The sequence below is a fragment of the Elaeis guineensis genome, chromosome 5 (genome assembly GCF_000442705.2).
Source record: "Elaeis guineensis isolate ETL-2024a chromosome 5, EG11, whole genome shotgun sequence".
Classification (NCBI taxonomy): domain Eukaryota; kingdom Viridiplantae; phylum Streptophyta; class Magnoliopsida; order Arecales; family Arecaceae; genus Elaeis; species Elaeis guineensis.
In genome coordinates, this window is record NC_025997.2 from 11,580,564 (window position 1) to 11,601,602 (window position 21,039).

Sequence of the window (21,039 nt, forward strand, 5' to 3'; positions counted from 1 at the left end):
ATAGGTAAAAAGGGTGTTACGTGACGTTCTAAGTAATATCGGCACTGGAGATGCCGACGTGACCTTAACCCTCAATAAACGATCACGTGTCTCTGACGCATCTATATCTGGTGATAAAAAGTAAAAGGAGGGGGGTTAAGTTTAAATATAAAAGACCCTATCTCACAAAATCCCAAAAGAAGGATCTTCATGATTTATGGCCAAGAAATTTTTCCCTCCTTCGGTCGGTTTCTTGTTTCTTTCTTGTGAAAGAATTTTTGGCCGGGTGATTCTTGAGGGCACTTCAAAGGAGGCGAAGAAGGTACGATGAGGTACGTGGGATCTTTCTCCAATCCGGTAGTTTAGATATCCTTGAGCCCCTGCAGTTTGTATTTTATTTTCCTAAGAATATCTCTTGAATTGATGTGAAATCCTTTGATCTAATTCTTTGGTGAATGCTGTGATCTGTGATGCCTCTGGTTTGGTAGACTTGAAGCATGGTTGATGCTTTCATGTGTTCGGGGCCGCAAATAACTTGGCTCGATAGTCTCTCTCTTTCATTTCATGATTTTCTTAACTTTTTGTACACATGTTTGTTAGATTAGCCAATGAAACTCCTCATACCTATCCTATGATGGGGAACTTGTTTTGGTAGGTGTCATGATTTATATGTTGGATCTGCCAGTTCATTGTAAATGTTGCTCAAGATTGGCGGAAGTTCATTGTTCTTTTGGTATTTCTACGTCCATATTTTAATGCAATCAACTGCAATCATGTTTCTAGAATTTAGATGTTCTAAGTTACATATTGGATTCTATTGGAGGATCATCCGATAATAAATCGGGGCGCGCTGCTGATCGGTGCAATTATAGAAATTAGAAACTTTTATTTTATTGGGAACTTGAGAAATGCATTTTTTTTTATGTGGACTCTAGGACTAGAATTTTATGAGGACTCTAGTATTCTATTTTGTACATACTCTTATTAGAATTTTGAGTCGATATACACCCATTGCTATGTAAATGAGAACACAAGTGTGCATTATTGAGATTTGAGAATATTGGATTGCCCTCTCCGGCTCTCCCTCTATCTTCTTCTCCTCCTCCTCCTCTTTTCTTCCCTCCTCTTCTTCTCTCTCCTTGTCTTCTTCTGTCCTGTGTCAGCTTGGTATCAGAGCTTGTTGTCTTGCATCAGATCCTTTGCAGTCCTTTTTTTCCTCCCTCTTTGTTAGTTTGAAATGTAAATGATGTAGAATCTATTTGTTGATTTCATCCCCCCTTGTAGACATGTTCCAGCTTTGGCTTCTTCGGCCATGGTACATTATTGAGGTTAACTCTTGTGATTAAGGATGCTTTAGACTCTAGAAAGTTTGATAACATAGTAATGATTATTAGACCAAGCATTCCTATAAGATAGTATATAAAAGTAATTCTTCAAGAAAATTGTTGCTGGAAGTGTATGCATGAGACTAAGTTCTCTGGTATCCTGGAAATAAATGCCAACATATTAGATCTCAAATGTCATTTGTATCCTTACATGGTTAACAGAAGTAGCAAGATAACTAAATGATCATTATTATTCAGCCTACAAACATGAGAACAAAGGACAAAAAACTGTTCTTGGGATACAATGAACTATTACAGTAAAAGAAAGGAGCAAAAGAAAGCTTATTTTTTATGCAAACTGGTCTGAAATCAAACACAAAGTTGTGCACAAACAGAAACTCTACTTGAACAAGTTCAGGGTTCTTGGATTAAATGTGCTACTGGTGCTAACATAAGGACCAAAGCCATGATTGCCAGAAGATGATCCTGTTGGAGCCAAGTGTCCCCTGGGTTCAGAAACTGCCAATCCCTTTTGTTTTGATGATTTTGGGTCAGACCTAGTGTACTCTCTGAAGCTAAAATATCCAGAAGATGATGCATGTGGAACCAAATGTGGATTGGGTTTTGGACCTGCCAAACCATTCTGTTCCAGTTTTTCAGAGTCACCATCACCACGTTGTGACTGCAAGAATAGTATGTCATAGATAGACATCCTTCTAGCTGGTTCCCACCTTACATATTGTCCTAAGTGAGACATTGGGCTGGCAATGGTATAGCTTGGTGTGGCTGTAGTCATAGCACAATCCTTTTCACCATTAAGAAATGGACTGAAGCTTTGGTTTGGTTCCATAATTTGGCTTGCAGTTGATGTCAGTATGTTCTCATTTCTCTTTGAGAATTCTGCCATGCCAATCTGAGAGAATGTTCTGAGTAGCTCATCAGTCTCCAACTTGCAGCTAGGTCCTTCGTTGAGGTCTAACCCCAATTTCTCATTGGTACCAGCAGAAGGAAAAGGCTGGCCACTGGTTATTGTGGAAATTGTGGCAGCAGTTGGAGAGAAGTGCGTATCTCTTGCAGCAATGTCAGCAGCAGCACTTCTGCTAAAGCTAGGGTTGCTCGAACAGCTGGCAAACTGGGGGAAGAAGCTAGTAGTGTCACTTGATGTGTATGGTGTCCAGTGAAAGGGCATAGATTGGGCCTCTTTGCATTGAGCATATTCCTGAGAGGTATGCTCTGCTGCCTGCTCTGCTTGATGGCCAGCATCCTTTACATAATTTGTCAAGCTTTCTTCATAGCTTGGACCATTTTTGTTCTGTGAAAATAGAGGAAAGTGACAAGATATCAGAGTTACAATAGATAGATAGATAGGTAGGTAGGTAGGTCATAGGTGGACTGTTGTTGTTCTGACAAAAACAGTGGTCAAGTTAGATAGATATGACAAACACAGAGGTCCCCTTTTCGTCTATAAGAGTAGTCTTGTGAGAGAAACAATAAAAGTCTGCATTTGGTAGAACATTGACAAGCAACCTTTAAAGGGCACCTGAATCTATAACCGTAAGAGAGGAAGTTTACACCCAGACAAAACACAATAAGAATCTGTGATAATAAAATTTTGTGCACTTATGATATTTTCCCCCCTCTTTTCCTTTTGGATTTGTATAGCTTGGAACAACAGGCCTATTGGCAATTAAAATCTTACATTTTTGTCCTAGGTAACTGATGCTTCTTAATGTAAATTCAGCTATAGTCAAAGCCAACTAATGGTGTCTCTTTCTTTTTTCTTTTTTTTTTGCTTCATCATGTAGAAAAAAAAATCTAATGAATATGAAAGTCTGCTTTCCCATGGATTAATGATCTTGAGAACTAAACTATATTTTTCAACAGCTGAACACCATCAAAATTGCAAAAATGTTCTGAAGAACATCTTTTTCTTTCTTTCCTTTTTTTTCAAAAAAGAAAGAAATGGCAGATAGAGAGACCATCCTTTCATTGAAGGGATGGAATGGTATGTTGTTGAAAATGACATGCATTTGAAAATTGTTCCAGAAGCTCCTGTTTGCATGGGTTTTCTGAGGAATCTGAATTGCTCCTGTATAGATGCATAAGACTACATGTTAACAGGCTTAGCTTTAATCAAACCCTACTATCAGTATTTGATTTTTATGTCTAAAACAATTTTATTGAAAATCATTCAAATTTTTATGATTGTCATTTTATTACTTCATTTTTCATAAGAGGCCTATAAATGAAAAAGCTCATACACCACAACTATCAGACTCTAATTTGCGTATGTGGCTATATCTGAAAGTTACATTCGCTTCCATGGACCACCTCATTTGTGTAACCTTTTTAGTTAAAAATGAGAAAGAATAAACTATTTGTTTCTCAAGATCTCTTGCTTATTTTTGAATTGTTTAAACAGAGTATTGGGACATATAATCTCCATATCAAATGCATAACGTGCTGTCCAAAGTACTATTTAGACACATGGACTCTTCAAACCTAAACTGCAGAATAAATAATGGCAACAATGACAAGCTAAGTCTATTCCACTGGTATAATGTAGGCCGTGGAGCATAGTCAAAATCATGTTTCACCAAGGATCAGGAAGTCTTGGCTCACAGTCTGGAAACATTACATACCATTAATGGGAAAATGGAAGCAGGTTCTTATTCATGCAGATTTGCAGAAATGTAAAGGCATGATCTTCATAGTTTCTTTTCTTTGGGAATGATTGGTGTTCAGAGTTTGTTAGTTGAAACTTATGATAGCAATAAATAACAAATAGTGGCTTGCAAGCATGCATTTTGTTAACTATTCCACAGGAAAAAATATTCTAGCAATAATATCATGAGGATAGAAAAAGTATAAGAATATAAGGATATCAGACTTACATAAACAAGCTGCACCGCTTGTTTGTAAACCATTGAAACTATTGGCTCACTAGAATCGTTCCCAGGCTGGTATGTATACCTTCGTTCCTCTGTACAAGGATTAGAACATTCTACAGAATCTACAGAGGATAACCAAAAAGTTAATTGAGTGAGACTTAATATAACATCTTTACGATTTTAATGACTAAACTCTGAGTTTGTATAGGCATATGATTAGGAAAAGAGACAGCAAAAAACTTATGCTCTTTTGGTATTTCTATATTGGCTTATTATACATGCATGCATCCATTCATCCACCAGTAGGCATGCATATATAAATATAAAAACATATGCATGTTCTACTCGGGACTTGTGCATAGAGAAATCTGACAAAATTATGTGTTTAATTTACTTTAAGTTGCTTCTTATTAGATGCCTGCTTTATGCATGAAACCCCCATTACTTTTCCTATAGCAAGGCCTTGAGATAGCCCTAGTTTGAGAAGTTCTCATAATGGTTGGGTTTTGATTCAAAGATAGGATTCTTCCATTTGCTGCAACATTTATTTCCATAGCACCCTGATTCATGTCACTATGAATTGTCAGAGGTGAACTACCTTGTGGATGCTGTGGCTTGGCAGCCTTAATCAAAGTACTGAGATTGCCATCTTTTCTTACTTCCTCGGCAGTATTGAAATATCTTTGGCTCCATTCTGAGAGTTTCTCACAACTTGTCTTATTGTTTTTTAGACATTCAAGAGCAAGCTTTACTTCCATTTTCAATTCTTCTGCCTGCAATGTTGGATCTTCTTTTTCAGTTAATGAGGCCAACACTATTGTAGTGATACATGCGAATGGTTTGTTGTATATGAAATTGTAATACTTTTAAAGCTATGTAGTGACACACGTGGCAGACTTACCTTCTGGAAAGTCGTAGCATCTGGGGCATTAGATTTGCCTTGTGAAATACTGAATAAATATCAGCCTACAAAATGTGAATGCAAGAATGAGAGGGTGATTGTGCATTAATAGCCAAATGAAGGTAAAAGAATGAATAAAAGCACGAGAATGGAGTCAATAAGCCTGAGATATAGAAAACTAGAAGACAGAAAGCAAACCTCAAAGTTCTTAAGTGAGCGGTAGATTCCTTCCTGGAATTTAGCCCTTATTGTTGCAAAGTTATCAGGTTTTCTCACTGTTTTCTTTTTAATCTAAACAGAGATAAATCATTCTTCATTAAATTGGTCGATAATATTACTGAATATTGAATGGCATCATCAAAGTGTATGAAGATAAACCTGGAAGTCTTTTGGCAAATAGAAAAGGTTTTTTCCATCTTTTCTGTAACATAACAAAAGATAAAATGAATCTCAGTTGCTGTAACATTACTCTGGACTTTGTAGTTTGGAAACTATCTTTAGTTTTTTCTTTCATGTCTAATTAGTTTTAAAAGAAACTATGAGCAGCAGGTATGGCAGATTGACTAGATAAATATAGCATAATAACTTACGCTTGGATCAGGTTAAGAATACATTCGATAATTTCACTTTCACATTTTCGTAATGTAGAATTATTGATTGCTGCCCAATGAAAATAAAATTAGTTGAGAGTGTATAACCATCATCGAATTCTCACATTGGCAAGCCACTTATCTAAAGTTTTTTTAGCTTTTAAAGCAGAAAATTTTACCATGATGGGTTGGAAGAACTTGTTGTGGATATTGTGCTTCCTGCAAACAAGAACACCCTTATTGTAAACTGTAGCTTCAAATATGAGACTATTAAAGAGAATTTCTCAACTAACTGTCATGATTGAAAATGCAATGTTAGTCTAGCTAGATCAGTTTACTTGGTTGTGACCTCATTAGGAACGGTTAATATTAGAGCCAAATATTGTGATACTCAGTGAAATGAATGCATGGGTCAAAATGAGTAAATCTTCATTTTTCCTCAGAGAAGTGCTCCATACTGCTGGAGAGATCTTGAAAAATTTATGAAACAAATTACCTCATAAATTTTAGCTGTCTCTAACTTTCTACCTCTTTTTTGCATTCTTTCTTGGCCATCACTTGTTGCCTGCACAAGATCCATTGATACATGTGCTTCTTTTTTGTTTTTCTTTTCTTCAAGGGCTAATAATCTAGCACTTCTCCTTCGACCTCCCTCAGCCATTATGGTAGTTACTTTCCCTTCAAAAAAATAAAAAATAAAAATAACCTGATATAAAAAGAAAGAAGTTCCTATTGTTGGTTCATACATTACTTTCTATTTAAGATAAATCATTGTCAATGAGTTTTTCAGTTACAAATTTCCTTTCTTTTCATGAATCTCTCTAGCTTCTTTATTTTGCATAGTGTCCGCATATAGGAAAAAAGAGAGTACTAATAGATGAGATAGCACAAACATGATTCTATGTAGGAAGGAGAATATACATCAAGAAAAATAATTTATTCTTTTTTGAAAATATTTGATTGTTAACTAGAAACTGGTGGGTTGAGATATCCATCATCACAGTCTAATTCATTTCATAAGAAAAGTATTGGGACTATAACTCTTTGCTTCTCATCTCAAGAAATATCTATAATTATTGAAGACCTGACCCTATTGTACCAGGCATGATGTACAAGATTGGGAGGGAACTGAGTCACAGAACAGGTGTTGGTACTCAGTTCTAGCGGGTTTTGCTTGAGTCAAAAGCAGCCCAGAAACCTTTTTTTAGCTATTCTGCATTCAATTGGGGGAAGGAAGTGAGAAAGGGAGAAAGAGAGTGAGCGGAAGGTTCAGAAAATTCAGATCTGGCCAGTTAGAGACACATTCAGTTAATTCTACGCCTACAAGAGGTTGGGATAAAGATAAATTGCTCACTCCTATAATTTTTTTGCCCTGAAAATCAGGAAATTTAGGAGAAATCTTGCCAAGTTTTCCCATTGGATTTTGAATTTCCGATATTTGTAGACTGGGCATCAGCCTACAATGCCCTAGATCTTTTTTATGTTGTTTCTGTAAAACAACAGAAAGAGAGAAAAAGAAAAATTATAAAACAAAAAGAAAAAGGTGTTGGTACCTATACTCGCACCATAAACTCGATCTGTTGCATTTGTGGACCCAAAAATTAACCCTAACCACAATAGCAACCGTAAAACAATGTACACACATACACAAAAGGAGATATCAGAAGCAATACTACAAACTATGTTGGAAGCATACTGTTATCATATTGGCCTCAAATTCTGTACTGTACTGTGCAGACTAAATTCTCTATCTTAGAGAAAGAGGGAAAGGCTCTCTCTCTCTCTCTCTCTCTGGCATACTTCATGACATCATAGACTGATACATAGGAGAGATGTTGGAGAAAAATGATGAAAGGAAGAAGGCTGAATAATATAATAAGCATATTCAAACTTCAAAATTACACAACTGACTGAAAGTAAGAAGATCCTACCTTAGAGAATTTTTGAGATCCTTGGTTAGAAGTCTTTGCACAATTTCCCAGATGCAAATCAACCTCCATTGGTGATACATTTGGGCATTTTGGTGCTACATATAGTACATTCTTAAATACAACACGACAAATGACAGCACTTTGAGGATATCTGAGATATCAGACGTTTGAGATGTGGATGGCATTGATGAAAACGATTAAACTGATAAGGGGGCAGTAAATGAACTGCTTAAATGCTTTTGGAAGTGTAAGAACCAGCACACACCTTAAATGAGACCCATGATTCATGTGAGGGTCCCAAAATTAGTCTTGCTCTAAGTTGGTTGGACCATGTAGAATTGGACTCGGTATGATTAAATTTCATAGACTAGAAAAAGATTAGTTCTTTCCTTGAAAGCAAAAATGAAAAGAATTAGTTCAAACATCCAAATTTAGCCTCTTAGATCTGGACTTGACCCAAAAGTGACTCGACCTAGACCACAAAAAAAATCAATTGTTTGGTCATGTTTGGTTTCATTTCTTAGATCCACTTCCATTTCTGATTAAATATGTTTAAGATGGATCATTCCTAACCCAGCCCACTCATAGCCTAAAATGCGTGGGACACTAAGGATAAAAATATTTATTAGTAGTCATTTTATGGTATTGCTGGTCAAAAAAAAGAAACTTTTAACAATTGGTAATTTAGTATACTAGTATTTCTAACAAGGAATGTTGAACCAATCCAAACCGGACAGTTTAGTTCGTACCAAACCGAACAATGCCGATGCAAAATGGTTCAGCCGTGCTTGTTGGTTCAGGTTATAAATTCCCTTGCCTTGCCCCCTGGTTCAAACTAGAGCTTTGAGAGCCTTCAAGGGCTCTCTCGATTCTCTATGCTTGTTGAGGGCTCTCTTCACTGGATGCTTAGAGCCTCCACTCTCTCTCTCTCTCTCTCTGCCAAATAGTAACTCAAAGCCCCCCCTCCTCTCTCTTGGTCCTCATCACCGGATTTGAATGGCTTGAAGGTAGTTTTAGCCCTCGTGAAGCCCTCCCTATTGTTGGACACCTTGGCCTCAGTCTCTCTTGCTCTCAAATGAGTCCAGAGGCCTCTGCCTCCCTCTCTCTCTCTCTCCCCCTCCTTCCTCTTCCCCCTCTCTCTTCCCTCCTCTCTCTCACCTTCCTCTCCCTATTTTGATATGCTTTGGTGCAGTATACTATAGACTCGTACCGTACCAAATTGGTCACCAGCTGGTATGATCCTCCATATCAGTCCGACAGACCTTGATTTCTAATTTAGTTGTATCAAGAAAATCCATATTTAGTAACAATTAAAATTTGAAAGGACTTGTCATCTATTGGAATTACTATTCTTAAACTGAATAATGCATGATTAAGACTGTAAGGTGAAGAATCATATTTTTATGTTGTATGTAACTTCAAGCTATTAAATAATGAGTCAAGGTTTCCATCCTTACTATCAAAGTTATCCACCAAAGCTTACAAAAATCACAAATTGTCAAATAGATCCTCTCTTGACAAGAGCACCAGCAGTCGAACTACACCTTGTCTCACTTGTATTTATAGTTCACACTGACATAAATTGAAGCAGCATTAGAGAAAGTAGGGGTTAATATAGTTTCTTGACATAGAAGAACAAGATTGCTCTTCATGTTCTTGATTCAGTTCACTTTTCATGACATTTATAGTACAACATTGTTTTAAGTTTTAACTATGGTGGAAACCAAGGTTTCAAACAGTGTAGGCCTATGTTGGTTGCTGTTTGGTAAGGTATGTTTTATAACAGACATGGGCATTGGATGACATGGTTGTATTTGGCTGGGAAGCCCTGTGGCATTACCATTTTTGGTCCCAAATTTCTTTTCCTCCCTTTTCTAATTTGTATTTTTCTAATGGTTATTCTAGCTAGGACCATATTTGATGTATTAAAACACCTCCCAATATGAAGCAGGAAAAAAGAGTATAGCAACACCTTCAAGCTAGTAATGAGCAGTCTGGGGCTGATAAAATCTGACTCCCCCAACCAGTATTTAGGGATGCTAGATACCAGTTCCTAGTAGGTACAATACATACTGATTGGTCTGGGACAATATGCTTGTCTCCTTGGTCCATCATAGAGATATTAAGTCGCATGACTTCCACATGTCTCCTTAGCCTATAGCTTAATTGGTGGTGATGGTGGTCGTAGTACTAATAAATATATGATACATTTTTCATGATGCTTCTTTTATTTGTTTTATTTGTCCTATTATATGATTTTTTGACATGGTGATCTGTGGAGGTATGTTTGCATTACAATAAAGAAGAGGAAGTATATTCTAAGTTTATGGTAAGTAGAAGAGATGTGCCATAGTCTCATGAACCTCATCTAACTGATTTTGCACAAAAATCATAGTGGATACGACATTCAATATAGTCTATTGGGTTAGATAGATATAAGGGAACAATGCTTTTAGGCATTCTTGAGAGAACCCAGAAAAGAGACATCACATGTCATAAAATAACCAATTGAGATGGGTGTGACGTCACCCAAGCTTTAGGGGTCTTAGGTCATTTCCAATAGAAGATATGATAATTGTTTTCTTTTGCAAGCTCATCTAGTGTGTATGGCCTTCTTTGTGGCTTAGTGGTGATTGGCCATTGCAGTTGCACCCTTATGGGTGTTGTGAGATGGGAACTATGTCTTGAGCCTCTACCTTGCTGCACTATTAGCCCTCCCATGGTGGCCAATCCCTCCTTGTCTATAGAGAAGGCCATGTCATGCAGCCACAAGAGATCTAAACTTTCTCAAGAGCATATTTGCTGTTTGACACCCTGTTCTCTAATCAAGAATGTACTAAGCTTTCCATGGACTTTGCTTTAGAGATTTCCTAATTCTTGCTTTTTAGTTACTTATTTGATATTTCTGTGTTGAGTAAATTACAAAAATTCCCTTGAGATTTGCGTTTATTACAATCACACCCATTAGTTTCCAAAACCTATACTTACATCCCCGAAATGTAACGGCGTTATCGAAACCGTTTTAGAAATATGAAATGACCAAATTACCATCTCTAATAAATCAATAATCCTTTTTCATCATCTTCTTCTCCCTTTCCTCACTTATCTTCCTCTTTGATTCTCCAAGGGTTTATCCTTACCAAATCCAAGAATAGGGTTTGTCTGTAAGTGGAGGTCTTTGCTAATGCGCGCCCCATCCTCTACGATCGGGACTTTGGTGACATCCTCCTCCTCAACAGTGGGCCCCGTAACTCTCTCTATTGGCTCATCCGCCATTCTGCCCCTCAACCTTTACCAGTTGGACAGCAAAGCCCCAGGAGATGGACACGTCCAGAGGTGGCCGGCTTCGTACTAGATGGAGTGTTGAAAGATGCTCATGGAGTTGAGGTGAATGGGGCCATCGAAGATGTGGCGAAGGGCAGCGGTGCGGGAGGGGGCGTTGGGGAAGACGAGCTTAATGATATCGAGGTGGTAGAGGGAGATGAGTAGGGCCATGTGGTGTGCGGCAAGCAGGCTGAAAAAAAACTATCATCCTCTCCGCCGCCGGCCTCCATTTATGTCCCTCTGCCCTTTGTCACCTTCTATTTGCCTTCCTCCTCTTCCACGACTATCCAACTGTGGAGGAGGAGATGAAAAAGGAAAAGGCAGAGAGGAAGGAGGCCCGCTGCAGCGGGAGGGGCCACGACGGCACCGACCGACAGGGTAGGTCGGGAGGATGATGTATGTGGGAGGCTTATGGCAGAGGTCTCCGATCTAGGAGGTGGAGACACCGTAGCATGGATGCGGAAAAGACAAAATCTTGGGAAAAAACAGAGGAAAAGCTGGGGGAAAGCATTGGAAAAATCAACGAAAACAGAGAAAATACCAAACAATTAAAAGGTAAGACCTTGTCCCACATAGATTCATTTTTTTCCTTTTCGCTTCTTCTTTCCATTGAAGGAGAGCACCTGAGAGAGATCGGAGGGGTTTCTTAGGTTTCGGTCGGATTTTTTCCTCAAGCAGATTTTGTGTGAGTTGTGGCGGTATGAGCGACAAAGGGCGGCGACAAGGATGTTGAAGATAGTGGCACCGAGCGGGGCCTCACGATGGCCAGTGAAGGCGGCGAGGGGGCAGTGAAGGGGGTTCTGGTCCCTGTTCTTGGCGATCGGGGTGTTCAATGCTATGGAGAAGGCGGCGGAGCCGAGATGGTCCTCACCAACACAGATGCTAATGGTGAGGAGCTTTTCGCCAACGCCCACTTCCTTCCCACCTCTTGATTCGGCGAAAAAGCCGGCGATGCCATCACAGCATATCTGTAGTCCAAGATGAGTTCGATGGCAAGCATCATGTTCAGGGGGACGAAGGTGGGGGTGCGGCCATCGCTGGTGGTGGCAGCGTTTTCATCGCAGGGGCCAAATGCGGTGATGTCGGAGATCCTGTAGCTGCATGGACCGGTGCAATGGGGCCTATGGGGCTATCGGTGGAGTCACGGTGGATGAATTTCAGCATCGTCTCCAGGACATCCATGTCGTGTCCCATGTTGGCGGCCTTGTCGCCCTCCACAAAAGGGGCCCACCTGGACTGGATCCCCACTGCCATCTGCTCTACCCTCACGACCATTGCCTGCTTTGCCTATCCCAACAGTGATGGCTTCCTCAACGTTGCCACCGGCAAGACAGCTGCTGCCCCCTTCAACTACGGCATCGGCCACGTCAACCTCCCGCGCACCATGGAGCCCTCCACTGCCAAGCTTCTCCAGGACCTTTTCTTTGGTGGTCTGGATGAAGAGACCCCACCTCCCCCGATAGGCAACTTGTCGTCCATCGATATCTCTTTTCTAATAGGTTATTTTTAATCTTTTGTTCGAGGCTATTTTTATCATTTCAAAAAATTATAATGACTTGGTAAATGGATTTAAATTAATATTAACAGATTGTCTAACGGTATGGGTTAGATTGTAAGGTTGACTAAAACTTAAGAATGTAACTGTAGGTTTTGGAAACTACTGGATGTTCCTATAATTTCAACCTTTTCTTAGAGAAATTTTTGTAATTACTCACTGTTTGACACCCTGTTTGCCACAGGAGATCTAAACTTTCTCAAAAGCACACTTACTGTTTGACACCCTGTTCTCTAATCAAGAATGTACTTAGCTTTCCATGGACTTTGCTTTAGAGATCTCCCAGTTCTTGCTTTTTAGTTACCTTTGATATTTTTGTGTTTTGTTCTTTTTGGTGGAGTGGAAGTGTTGTCAGCTTTATTCACCCTCACAGATGATCCTATTGAGGCAAATGTGTCACGGTACAATATTTTCTCCAATATTAGCAGGTTATATAATTGAAATCATACCGCTTATGCTCTATTCATCTGAAACTCATTTTTTGTATTAATGTTGCTTAGAGCCTACGTAGGTAATCTTGCTGGATCCATGATATCGAGAACAAGATTTCTAGCATTAAAGCGTAATAGCCTAGCCCAGCCACATTAAATGTGTCTCTCCCTACCCATTTTTACTGGGAGAAGAAAAATTTTCACAAAAGTCTTCTTTTTCTCCTTCCCTCAAGATTCGGAGGGGGGTGTTGGTTGATATGGACTATGCCAAAATGGCCCACCCAATCTATGAATCTAATAGGAAATCCAACCCAATCTTGCTGGATTATCCAAAGAGATCCTTGTGGTGGGTTATATTGTAGATACAGAATTCCTTCTTAATCTTACTCGAAACTATGTGAGCAAAGTTTTAATTTATTCTTGTTAAAGTTGTTGCTGAAGTAAATATCATATATAAGCACCTAAAATCACATTCTTGGATTTAAGATTCCCATATTGGATTTACTCCAAATTGCATTTTTGATATTTCCTGGATAATTTTCTTCAAAAATATCATGCTTAATGGTTATTAGATCAGATACTCCAACAAAATACCTTAAGGGTCCATTTGGTTGGGATATATCAGATTACGGGGTAATCTGACAATTCTTGGGAATTATTTATCTGGAAAGATGATTGCGGAGGAAAATAACTTTTACTACGTTTGGTTGGAGGAAAAATTACTTTGAAAAATGATACTGGAAAAAAGTTATTATGTTTGGTTGGAGGTAAATCTTTATGGAAATATAACCAAATTTACAAATATACCATTCAATATAAAATAATTTTTTAATACTAGGATAGCATTGTCATCTTCAATTAGTTTTTATATAATGACTATAATCACATAGCCTTTTTCATAATGTCATCTCCATCTTAATTTTTTTGTGAAAGTCCTTTATTGAATGAATTTGGAAAGACATCAAAACAAATTCAATGATTACATATATAGCTTTATTAGGGGTATTTTTGTCAAATATAGATTACTGTCACTTGAAAATTTATCAAATACCAACCCTCCCACAGTATTTATTTTACATTCTCTCTTCCAAAAATAAACATGGGGCCAACCAATTATTTTACCATCTCTCTCTTTCATTTTTCATACCAAACATGGTAATTTGACATGAGATTCATTTTTTCATGTCAGATTATCCCCAACCAAACGGACCCTAAGAGTTCAATAAAAAAAGGGCGCCCCATTAGATGCGGTTCATGCCACTGAGAACTCTAGAGAGGGTTAGATATATACACTTTTACTCTCACATGCAGAGAAATTGTTTCCATGGTTCAAACTCGTGACATCCAAGTCATAATAGAGTGACCTTACAATTGCACCAAGGCCATGGTCTAGCTAAAGGATTTAGTTGTTAGAGGAATTTATAATTGCAAGAGCTAAAAGGAGTCGTGAATCTGCTTTAATTCCTGAAGCATCCAGCAAGCATCCTTAAGCGTTTGCAGTTAGTCCATCCATGTGGTCTTTTGTTTTTCGAGTCCCTAGTGTCCATGTGTTAATCTCAAGTCTCATCTTTGAATCTGACTTGTCTATGAAAAGAAATAATTTATTTAGATAATTGTCATTATTTGGTGTACAAAGTTCAGATGATGATACGTAATAGAAAGAGAGGAGGCAAAGGGAAGCTTGCTTTTATCTGCGATCCGTTTCAAAGTTCAAGCCCGCAAGAGTAATTGACAAATAGGTCAAATTCTACTTCGGACTGCGACATAGATTCACAGTGCTTGGCCTGCATGGGCGGCGAGACTTAGAATGCTCACAGAAGCCCAAAGTGATCGAAGATGATGTCTTTGAAGCCAAGCATGGATAGGGTTCAGGGTGTGCCGACCTCTTCTGTCCCATTGGTTTCAACTCACTGAGTTGTGACTGCAAGGATGGCAGATAGGAGATAGATGTTTGTCCAGGTTGCTCCAACCTTGACCACTGCCCTATCTGAGTCATGGAGCTGAGAACAATCTGTTTTTTTCTCTTCAGCAGTGATTGTATGAATGTCCCCACCAGTAAGACATGAATTCTGGTGTACCAACCAAAGAGATCAATCTAAGCAGCTCATTGGTCTCAAGCATGCAGTTAGGACCTACAACAAGGCCTGAACCCAGGATGTCATCAGCATCAAGGAAAGAACAATCCACGCCACTGAAAATTGTGGGTTCTTTCTCATTAGAATGGGAATCTCTAAAATATCTGGCAAACGCTGGAGGAAAGCATATGGCTCTTGCCGCACTGTTGACAGATGAATTTGTGCCAGAGTTAAGATTTTTAGAGCAGCTGCAAAACATGGAAAAAGAGCTGTTCTTATCACTCCGTGTTTATGATCTCTGTTGCAGTAGAATTGACTGGGACTTCTCTGGTTGGGTGTATATCTGACACTTGCTCTCTGCTGCCCTCCTTGCTAGCAGATCTGCATCCTTTACATAATGCATCGAGCTCACTTTGTAACTTGGAGCGCTGTTGTCCTGAAGGGAAAAGAATGTAATGACCAAAGACCAGCTACTTACTATGTTGTAGGCTGGAAAGATGTGGTAATATTACTTCATTCATGGATGATAGACAAATTTAAACAATAGCACATGATGCAACACTTGAACCCTCCTTGATGGTTGAAGATATTTAGAGACAACAAAACTCGTCATGTGATAGAATGTTATCATTCTAAAAAACGTCTGGGGCTGTAATTGTATGGGAACTTCAATGCCAGAATGAGAATGCAGTAAGAATCTAATTATGAGAGAACTGAATGTATTACAACCGTTCTTTTTTCCTTGGCTGCAGTACAGTTTGAAACAACAAACTTTTTGAAATTTGCTGGTAACATACCCTCATCGGATCTAGTTCATACCCGAAGTTATATTTTCTGATCTCAACTCTCTGTTTTAGGGTTTAAATCAGCATGTTGACCAAGACTTTGTTTGTAAAGCCAGCGGAATGCTGCCGAACCAAACAAAGTTAGGAGTAGGAGGGTCAACAGTTGCCATACGTGAAATTGCAAATAAGGAAAGGAATAGTTTGTACCAGTTAGTTGGCAAATAAAGGTGGACATTTGGACAAACAAGTATAAGGTGTCAGCTTTACCCTGTTAAAATCGGGTGACTGCTTCTTATTGCTGTAAATTACAGTTGTAATCAAAGCAATTAATGTTGTTGTTAGGTTGTAAAGAAAAATTTAATATTTATGCAAGTATCAAGTATGTTTGTTAATGGAGTATGTTCATATTGATCATGGTTATCTGTTGCAAAATTTGTGAGAGTTGCATGTTTTTGAACTGCAGCCAAGGTTTTTCCCCTGAGAAAGAAGACGGGCATAACCCATCACATTTCTGAGGCTGAATTGTCAGAGACATTGGCCAAACATATTTAACCATCATATAAATAACAGCCTACCAAGGGAATCATCTGAGATTGTCTTTGCTGACAGAAGTGGGCATTCGATTCCAAGAATGATGTATCTTTGCTCTCAATTACCAAAAAACAGCTGATTTTGAATAGCTTTTGCTTTGGAAACTAAAACCTCTCATGTTTAGATGAATTAAAATGAATTAAATTATCGTGTTTTAAATACCACTCCAAGTGATATTTGATGGTATTTTAGGTTGTGTTGTTCAAATTGTATAGATACTTATCCAATTGTCAATGCATTCCTTTCCATTTTCTTCTGTAGAAAGCCAGTCACTGATATAGCTCACCGGCCACAGCTGTGCTGAAAAGTGATTTTTTTTGTATATATGTTGTCTAAAAATGAAAAGGAATAATTTTTTCCTTTCTCGTGATGTCTCTTATTTCTTTAAATCGATTGAACGGTCTATCTTGGCATTCCCTCTATATTAAACCCATAAAGGTTTTATACAGACACCAATTAACCGCATGGTCTATTTCAACTTAGGTATTGAAACAATAAAGGTAGCAACAAACTAAGTGTATCTCACTGATATTGAGTCAGCTTTAGTGCACAACTAAACACAAGTTTTAAGAGAACAAGCAATACTGGTTTTCCATACAATGACAACCCTCCAGCAATTTCCAACACTCTTCTTGGCTTAAACCAGTAGGCAGGTTATTGTGGGGTGGGTGTGTAACAAACCACAATCATCATCCCCATGCCAAGTTTATTCTCCTAAGAATGCATGGATGTACTTGACGTAGGCATAAGCCAAAATAGTTCTGAACTGAGATGGCTGAATACAAATTTGTTTTTAGCTAAAAAATACCTGCATCAAATGGAAAAGGAATACACTTATTCTATGCCATCACAATAGATGAAGGGAATAAGTATGTTCACACTCATGCAGATGTGCAACTTAGTTGAAAAACTGCTCTATGCACGTGTTACTTGTAATTTGTAATTCTTTAAAGCTGAAGTTAGATTTCTGTTGGAAGTTTATGGAAACCATGAATATCATGATTTTTTTCCCTGAACCTACTAAAACCATTTCCAACAGCCTTGTTTCTGAGTTTTTGGGGTTGTTTTCCCTTAATTGATTAAAGATACATAATTTGATTTTCATCATCTCGTCATTTATTTTTCAAGAATGGAAATTTGAGGCGTACTTGATGTCCCATTTACTGCAGCAACTAAATAATTATGAAAAAGAAAAATTCTGTTGTGTATGATCATAATCAGAAAATGATATGCAACTGGTTTTTATTCTCTCTTTTTTTTCCCCTCTCCGAGAGAAAAACAAGTAGGCATTTTTAATCTGCCCAAACACAGATTCTACCAACAAAATTACATACCAGGATTTGGTAGGAGAGTGAAGGATATGAGGACTTACATAGATAAGCTGTGCAGCTCGCTTGTAAACCATCGGTAAGTATTGATTCACTTGAATCACTCCCAAGCCTGTAAGTGCATCTCCGTTGCTCAGTGCATGATGCAGAGCATTCTATAGAATCTCCTACAGGTAAATGAGCTAACAAATTAGATTTCATATGAAGGCTCTTAACATTATGATGGGAACTCTATGCATGTGTACTGACTAACAACAGAAGTAGCACATCTGTATAATGATTCATGGATGGCTACAACCACATTTGGTGCCGAACCATATGAATATGCATGTCAATTATTTGAAACTTAACTATATAACATTTTTCAGGTATGGGATACATATGCACATGTAAAGAATTGCTCAAATGCATTTATGAATTGGGGCCATATCATTTGAAATAAGGGAATTATGTGATTTGTTTCTAATTTTGTTATTTATTATTAGATACAAGATCTATACCAGTTAAATTTCTGTTAGCTTTTCTACTACTGAGGCTTTGTACTAGCATTAAATTGGGGGTTTCTCATGGGACTTGGTTTGCTACTTGAAGATTGTATTCTTCCTTTTGATGCAGCGTTGGTTCTTTGATTCTGATACCACTTTGTTTCATGTTACTGCGAATCCCAGGGTGTGTGCCACCTTGTAAGTGGGCAGCATGACCTGAAGTTCAGATTCCCATCATTTCTAACTGCCCCTTTATTATTATTGAAATATTTTTTATGCCAAGCTGAGAGTTCTAACTCAGAGTATGTTTGGTTGCTTTCAGTGATTGGAAAACCTGTTTTGCTTGGTCTTGCAGACATATCGCCTACAACTGCGAGAGTTGCATCTAAGTTGTCCCAGAGAAATACCAAGTAAATAATTTCATATATCTAACTAAAGTGCAACACTGGAGTATTGATCCATAGAGAAGCCCCACCTCTTTACAACTGATAGGATCTGAACTATTGATGCCATGTATACATCACCCTGCAATATGCAAATTCAGAATTGATGGTAATCATGTGATGCTAATGAAAAGATTTGCAGGTATGACAATAGAGGGCAAACCTTGAACTGCTCCAGTGTCATGTACATTCCATCATTGTGTTTTCGCCTTAATGTTGCAAAGTCACCAGGTTTTCACCCTCTCAGAGTAATCATTTATATAGAAGAAGAATAACTGAGCTTATGAACCGTCAGGTTAAGAATATAAGAAATGTGATCGGGATCAAGGCCTATCATAAATGACCAAGACGTTATCCGACGTTGTGAATAGTTCATTTGTATCTTTTCTGTAATGAAATAAGTGGTAAAACTAGATTAGATGCTTTAACAGCAGCGCACACTGTATCATCTATGGAGCTTTAAAGAAGAAAGAAAAGAAAAGAAAGGTAAAGGAAAAACAAATTATTTAGAATGGATCACTTATGTTTCATGTCTAGTTATTTATAAAGAGAAACGAAATCTACAGGTGAGGTAGATTGACTTGAATGAAATACTGTAGAACTTACTATTCCAGCACATCAAGAATAAACTCAATGATCTGGTCTATATGCTGTTGTAATGCAGAAGAATTGCTCGACATATTACCTAATCCAATAAAATTAGTTTAGGTTTCATAAACACTACTCGATTTTTATGGCAGCAAGCTATATTTTTATTGGCTTTGGAATAGAGAGTCATTGTTATTGCTTGGACCAACTTCTTCTGGATATTGTGCTTCCTGCAAATTACATCATTTTAGCAGACAACCAGGAGTTCAATATGCAAGCGACCATCCTGTGAAGAATGGAACTAGAATATAACTCACTAAATTTGAAAGGAAACCTAGACTATGGCCCTGGTTAGGAACAACAGAATTAGGAAATTACAGTGATTTTAAGTGTTAGAAACAACCTGCGACTCGTCAACTTTGACCTTATGTCGTTCTCTTTTAAAAAACACCTTTAACAAATTACTTCACGAACTTTTGTAACCTTTGTTTTACAGCCTTGCGTCCGCATACTTGTTTGTCCATCATCTGAAGATTGCCAAGCATCAATTGTCTGTCCATTGTTAAAGGTTGAAAACTCAGTGCAAGACACCTTTGTATGATATATTATATACAAGTTGACTTCTACTTTAATATGTTCGAAGGTCCTATTGAGAAATTCATGCATTCTTATGGAACAGGGCAAGAAGAAAAGCAATCTAAAATAAGAGAGAAATGTGCCAAGCGTGTGGGACACATGGACAAAATTATATGCATCGGAATTTGACCAATAGTATTGTTAGTAAAAATAATTTCTAAGAATTGATGGTACTTAATTCTAGCCATAAAATATGATGATCTGTATGCTCATTTTCATTTAAATGTAAAAGAAGAAGAAGAAGAAGAACTTAAATAATCTTTAGTACCAATTAAAATTCAAAAGGCACCGCATTTACTCAAATTGCCATTTAAACTTGAGTGCATTTCTATGACATTGATGGTAATATACCTTATTAAAATTCTAGTAATAAACAAAGGTTTTTATACTTGCACATTGATAAAACTACTATTTGAGATGCAAGCATTATTTTTTCCCATTATATCATGTGGCTATTATAGTAGAAAAGGTAATGGTGATAACGAATTATTAGAATGTAAGAGTTTTCGAATACTTTATTTGCAAAAAGTTCATAATTACAAACAATTGATAATTCAATATATTATAAAATAAATAAAAAGTACTCAGAATTGTCACATAATGTTATTGAACATTTGAATCTAATCATATTAGAATTACAAAAATTGCAAACTACATGCTTCGATTGAATTATGTATGGAGTATCGAAATCATAAAGTTTAAAATCTCTTCTCATTAGTAGACCATGCTAAAGATTAACAATGTCTCTATTCTTTTCAAATATTTGCTAAATGATAATGAAAAATTAGTTTCTTGTAGAACAAAACTACTATTTTAGAAACAAACATTAGAACTTAGTTAGAAAGAATCAATTAATAACATAACAACTCCTAACTAAATCAAACTCTGCGATGAATATAAATGTTTCATGTTTCATCCAATTTAAACCATTTACTTATAGCATGGCCTACTATAATAAAATGGCTTGAAGAATGAAGATTCCCACTATTTTTTAGAAATCTTCAAAAATAATACATATATATAATATTAGATGGCTGTCCAAATATAATTATTAAAATTTTTTGGCAGCAGTCCTAATCATCATCGTAAGTCCGATATTTAGCAACAATATGGTCAAATGTAAAAGTTTCGAGCTTGAAAAAAAAATTTATTTTTTAAAAATAAAAAAAATCTAGATAAAA

General features: G+C 37.4%; 1 protein-coding gene and 1 long non-coding RNA gene across 8 annotated transcripts; one reads left to right on the forward strand and one right to left on the reverse strand.

Moving 5' to 3' along the window:
* The first annotated feature begins 124 nt into the window (after positions 1-124).
* LOC114914190 (uncharacterized) lies at positions 125-18,785 on the forward strand. The gene is made up of 2 exons (XR_003800859.2): positions 125-311; positions 18,514-18,785. It is a non-coding gene; the product is annotated as an uncharacterized lncRNA (long non-coding RNA).
* LOC105044864 (uncharacterized) lies at positions 1,177-7,113 on the reverse strand. Of its 7 annotated transcripts, none has more exons than XM_073257512.1 (5): positions 5,866-7,113; positions 5,687-5,756; positions 4,794-5,517; positions 4,199-4,317; positions 1,177-2,616 (listed from the first exon to the last, which is right to left on the reverse strand). In XM_073257512.1, exons 3-5 carry the CDS (start codon positions 4,951-4,953, stop codon positions 1,705-1,707), a joined length of 1,191 nt encoding a protein of 396 aa, XP_073113613.1. In that variant the 5' UTR covers positions 4,954-5,517; positions 5,687-5,756; positions 5,866-7,113; the 3' UTR covers positions 1,177-1,704. The 7 variants fall into 7 exon arrangements, with proteins under 7 accessions (XP_073113613.1, XP_073113616.1, XP_073113617.1 ...); XM_073257515.1 differs by having other exon boundaries at positions 4,794-5,387; positions 5,475-5,517; positions 5,687-7,113; XM_073257516.1 differs by having other exon boundaries at positions 4,794-4,968; positions 5,097-5,161; positions 5,295-7,113.
* Positions 18,786-21,039: the final 2,254 nt, after the last annotated feature.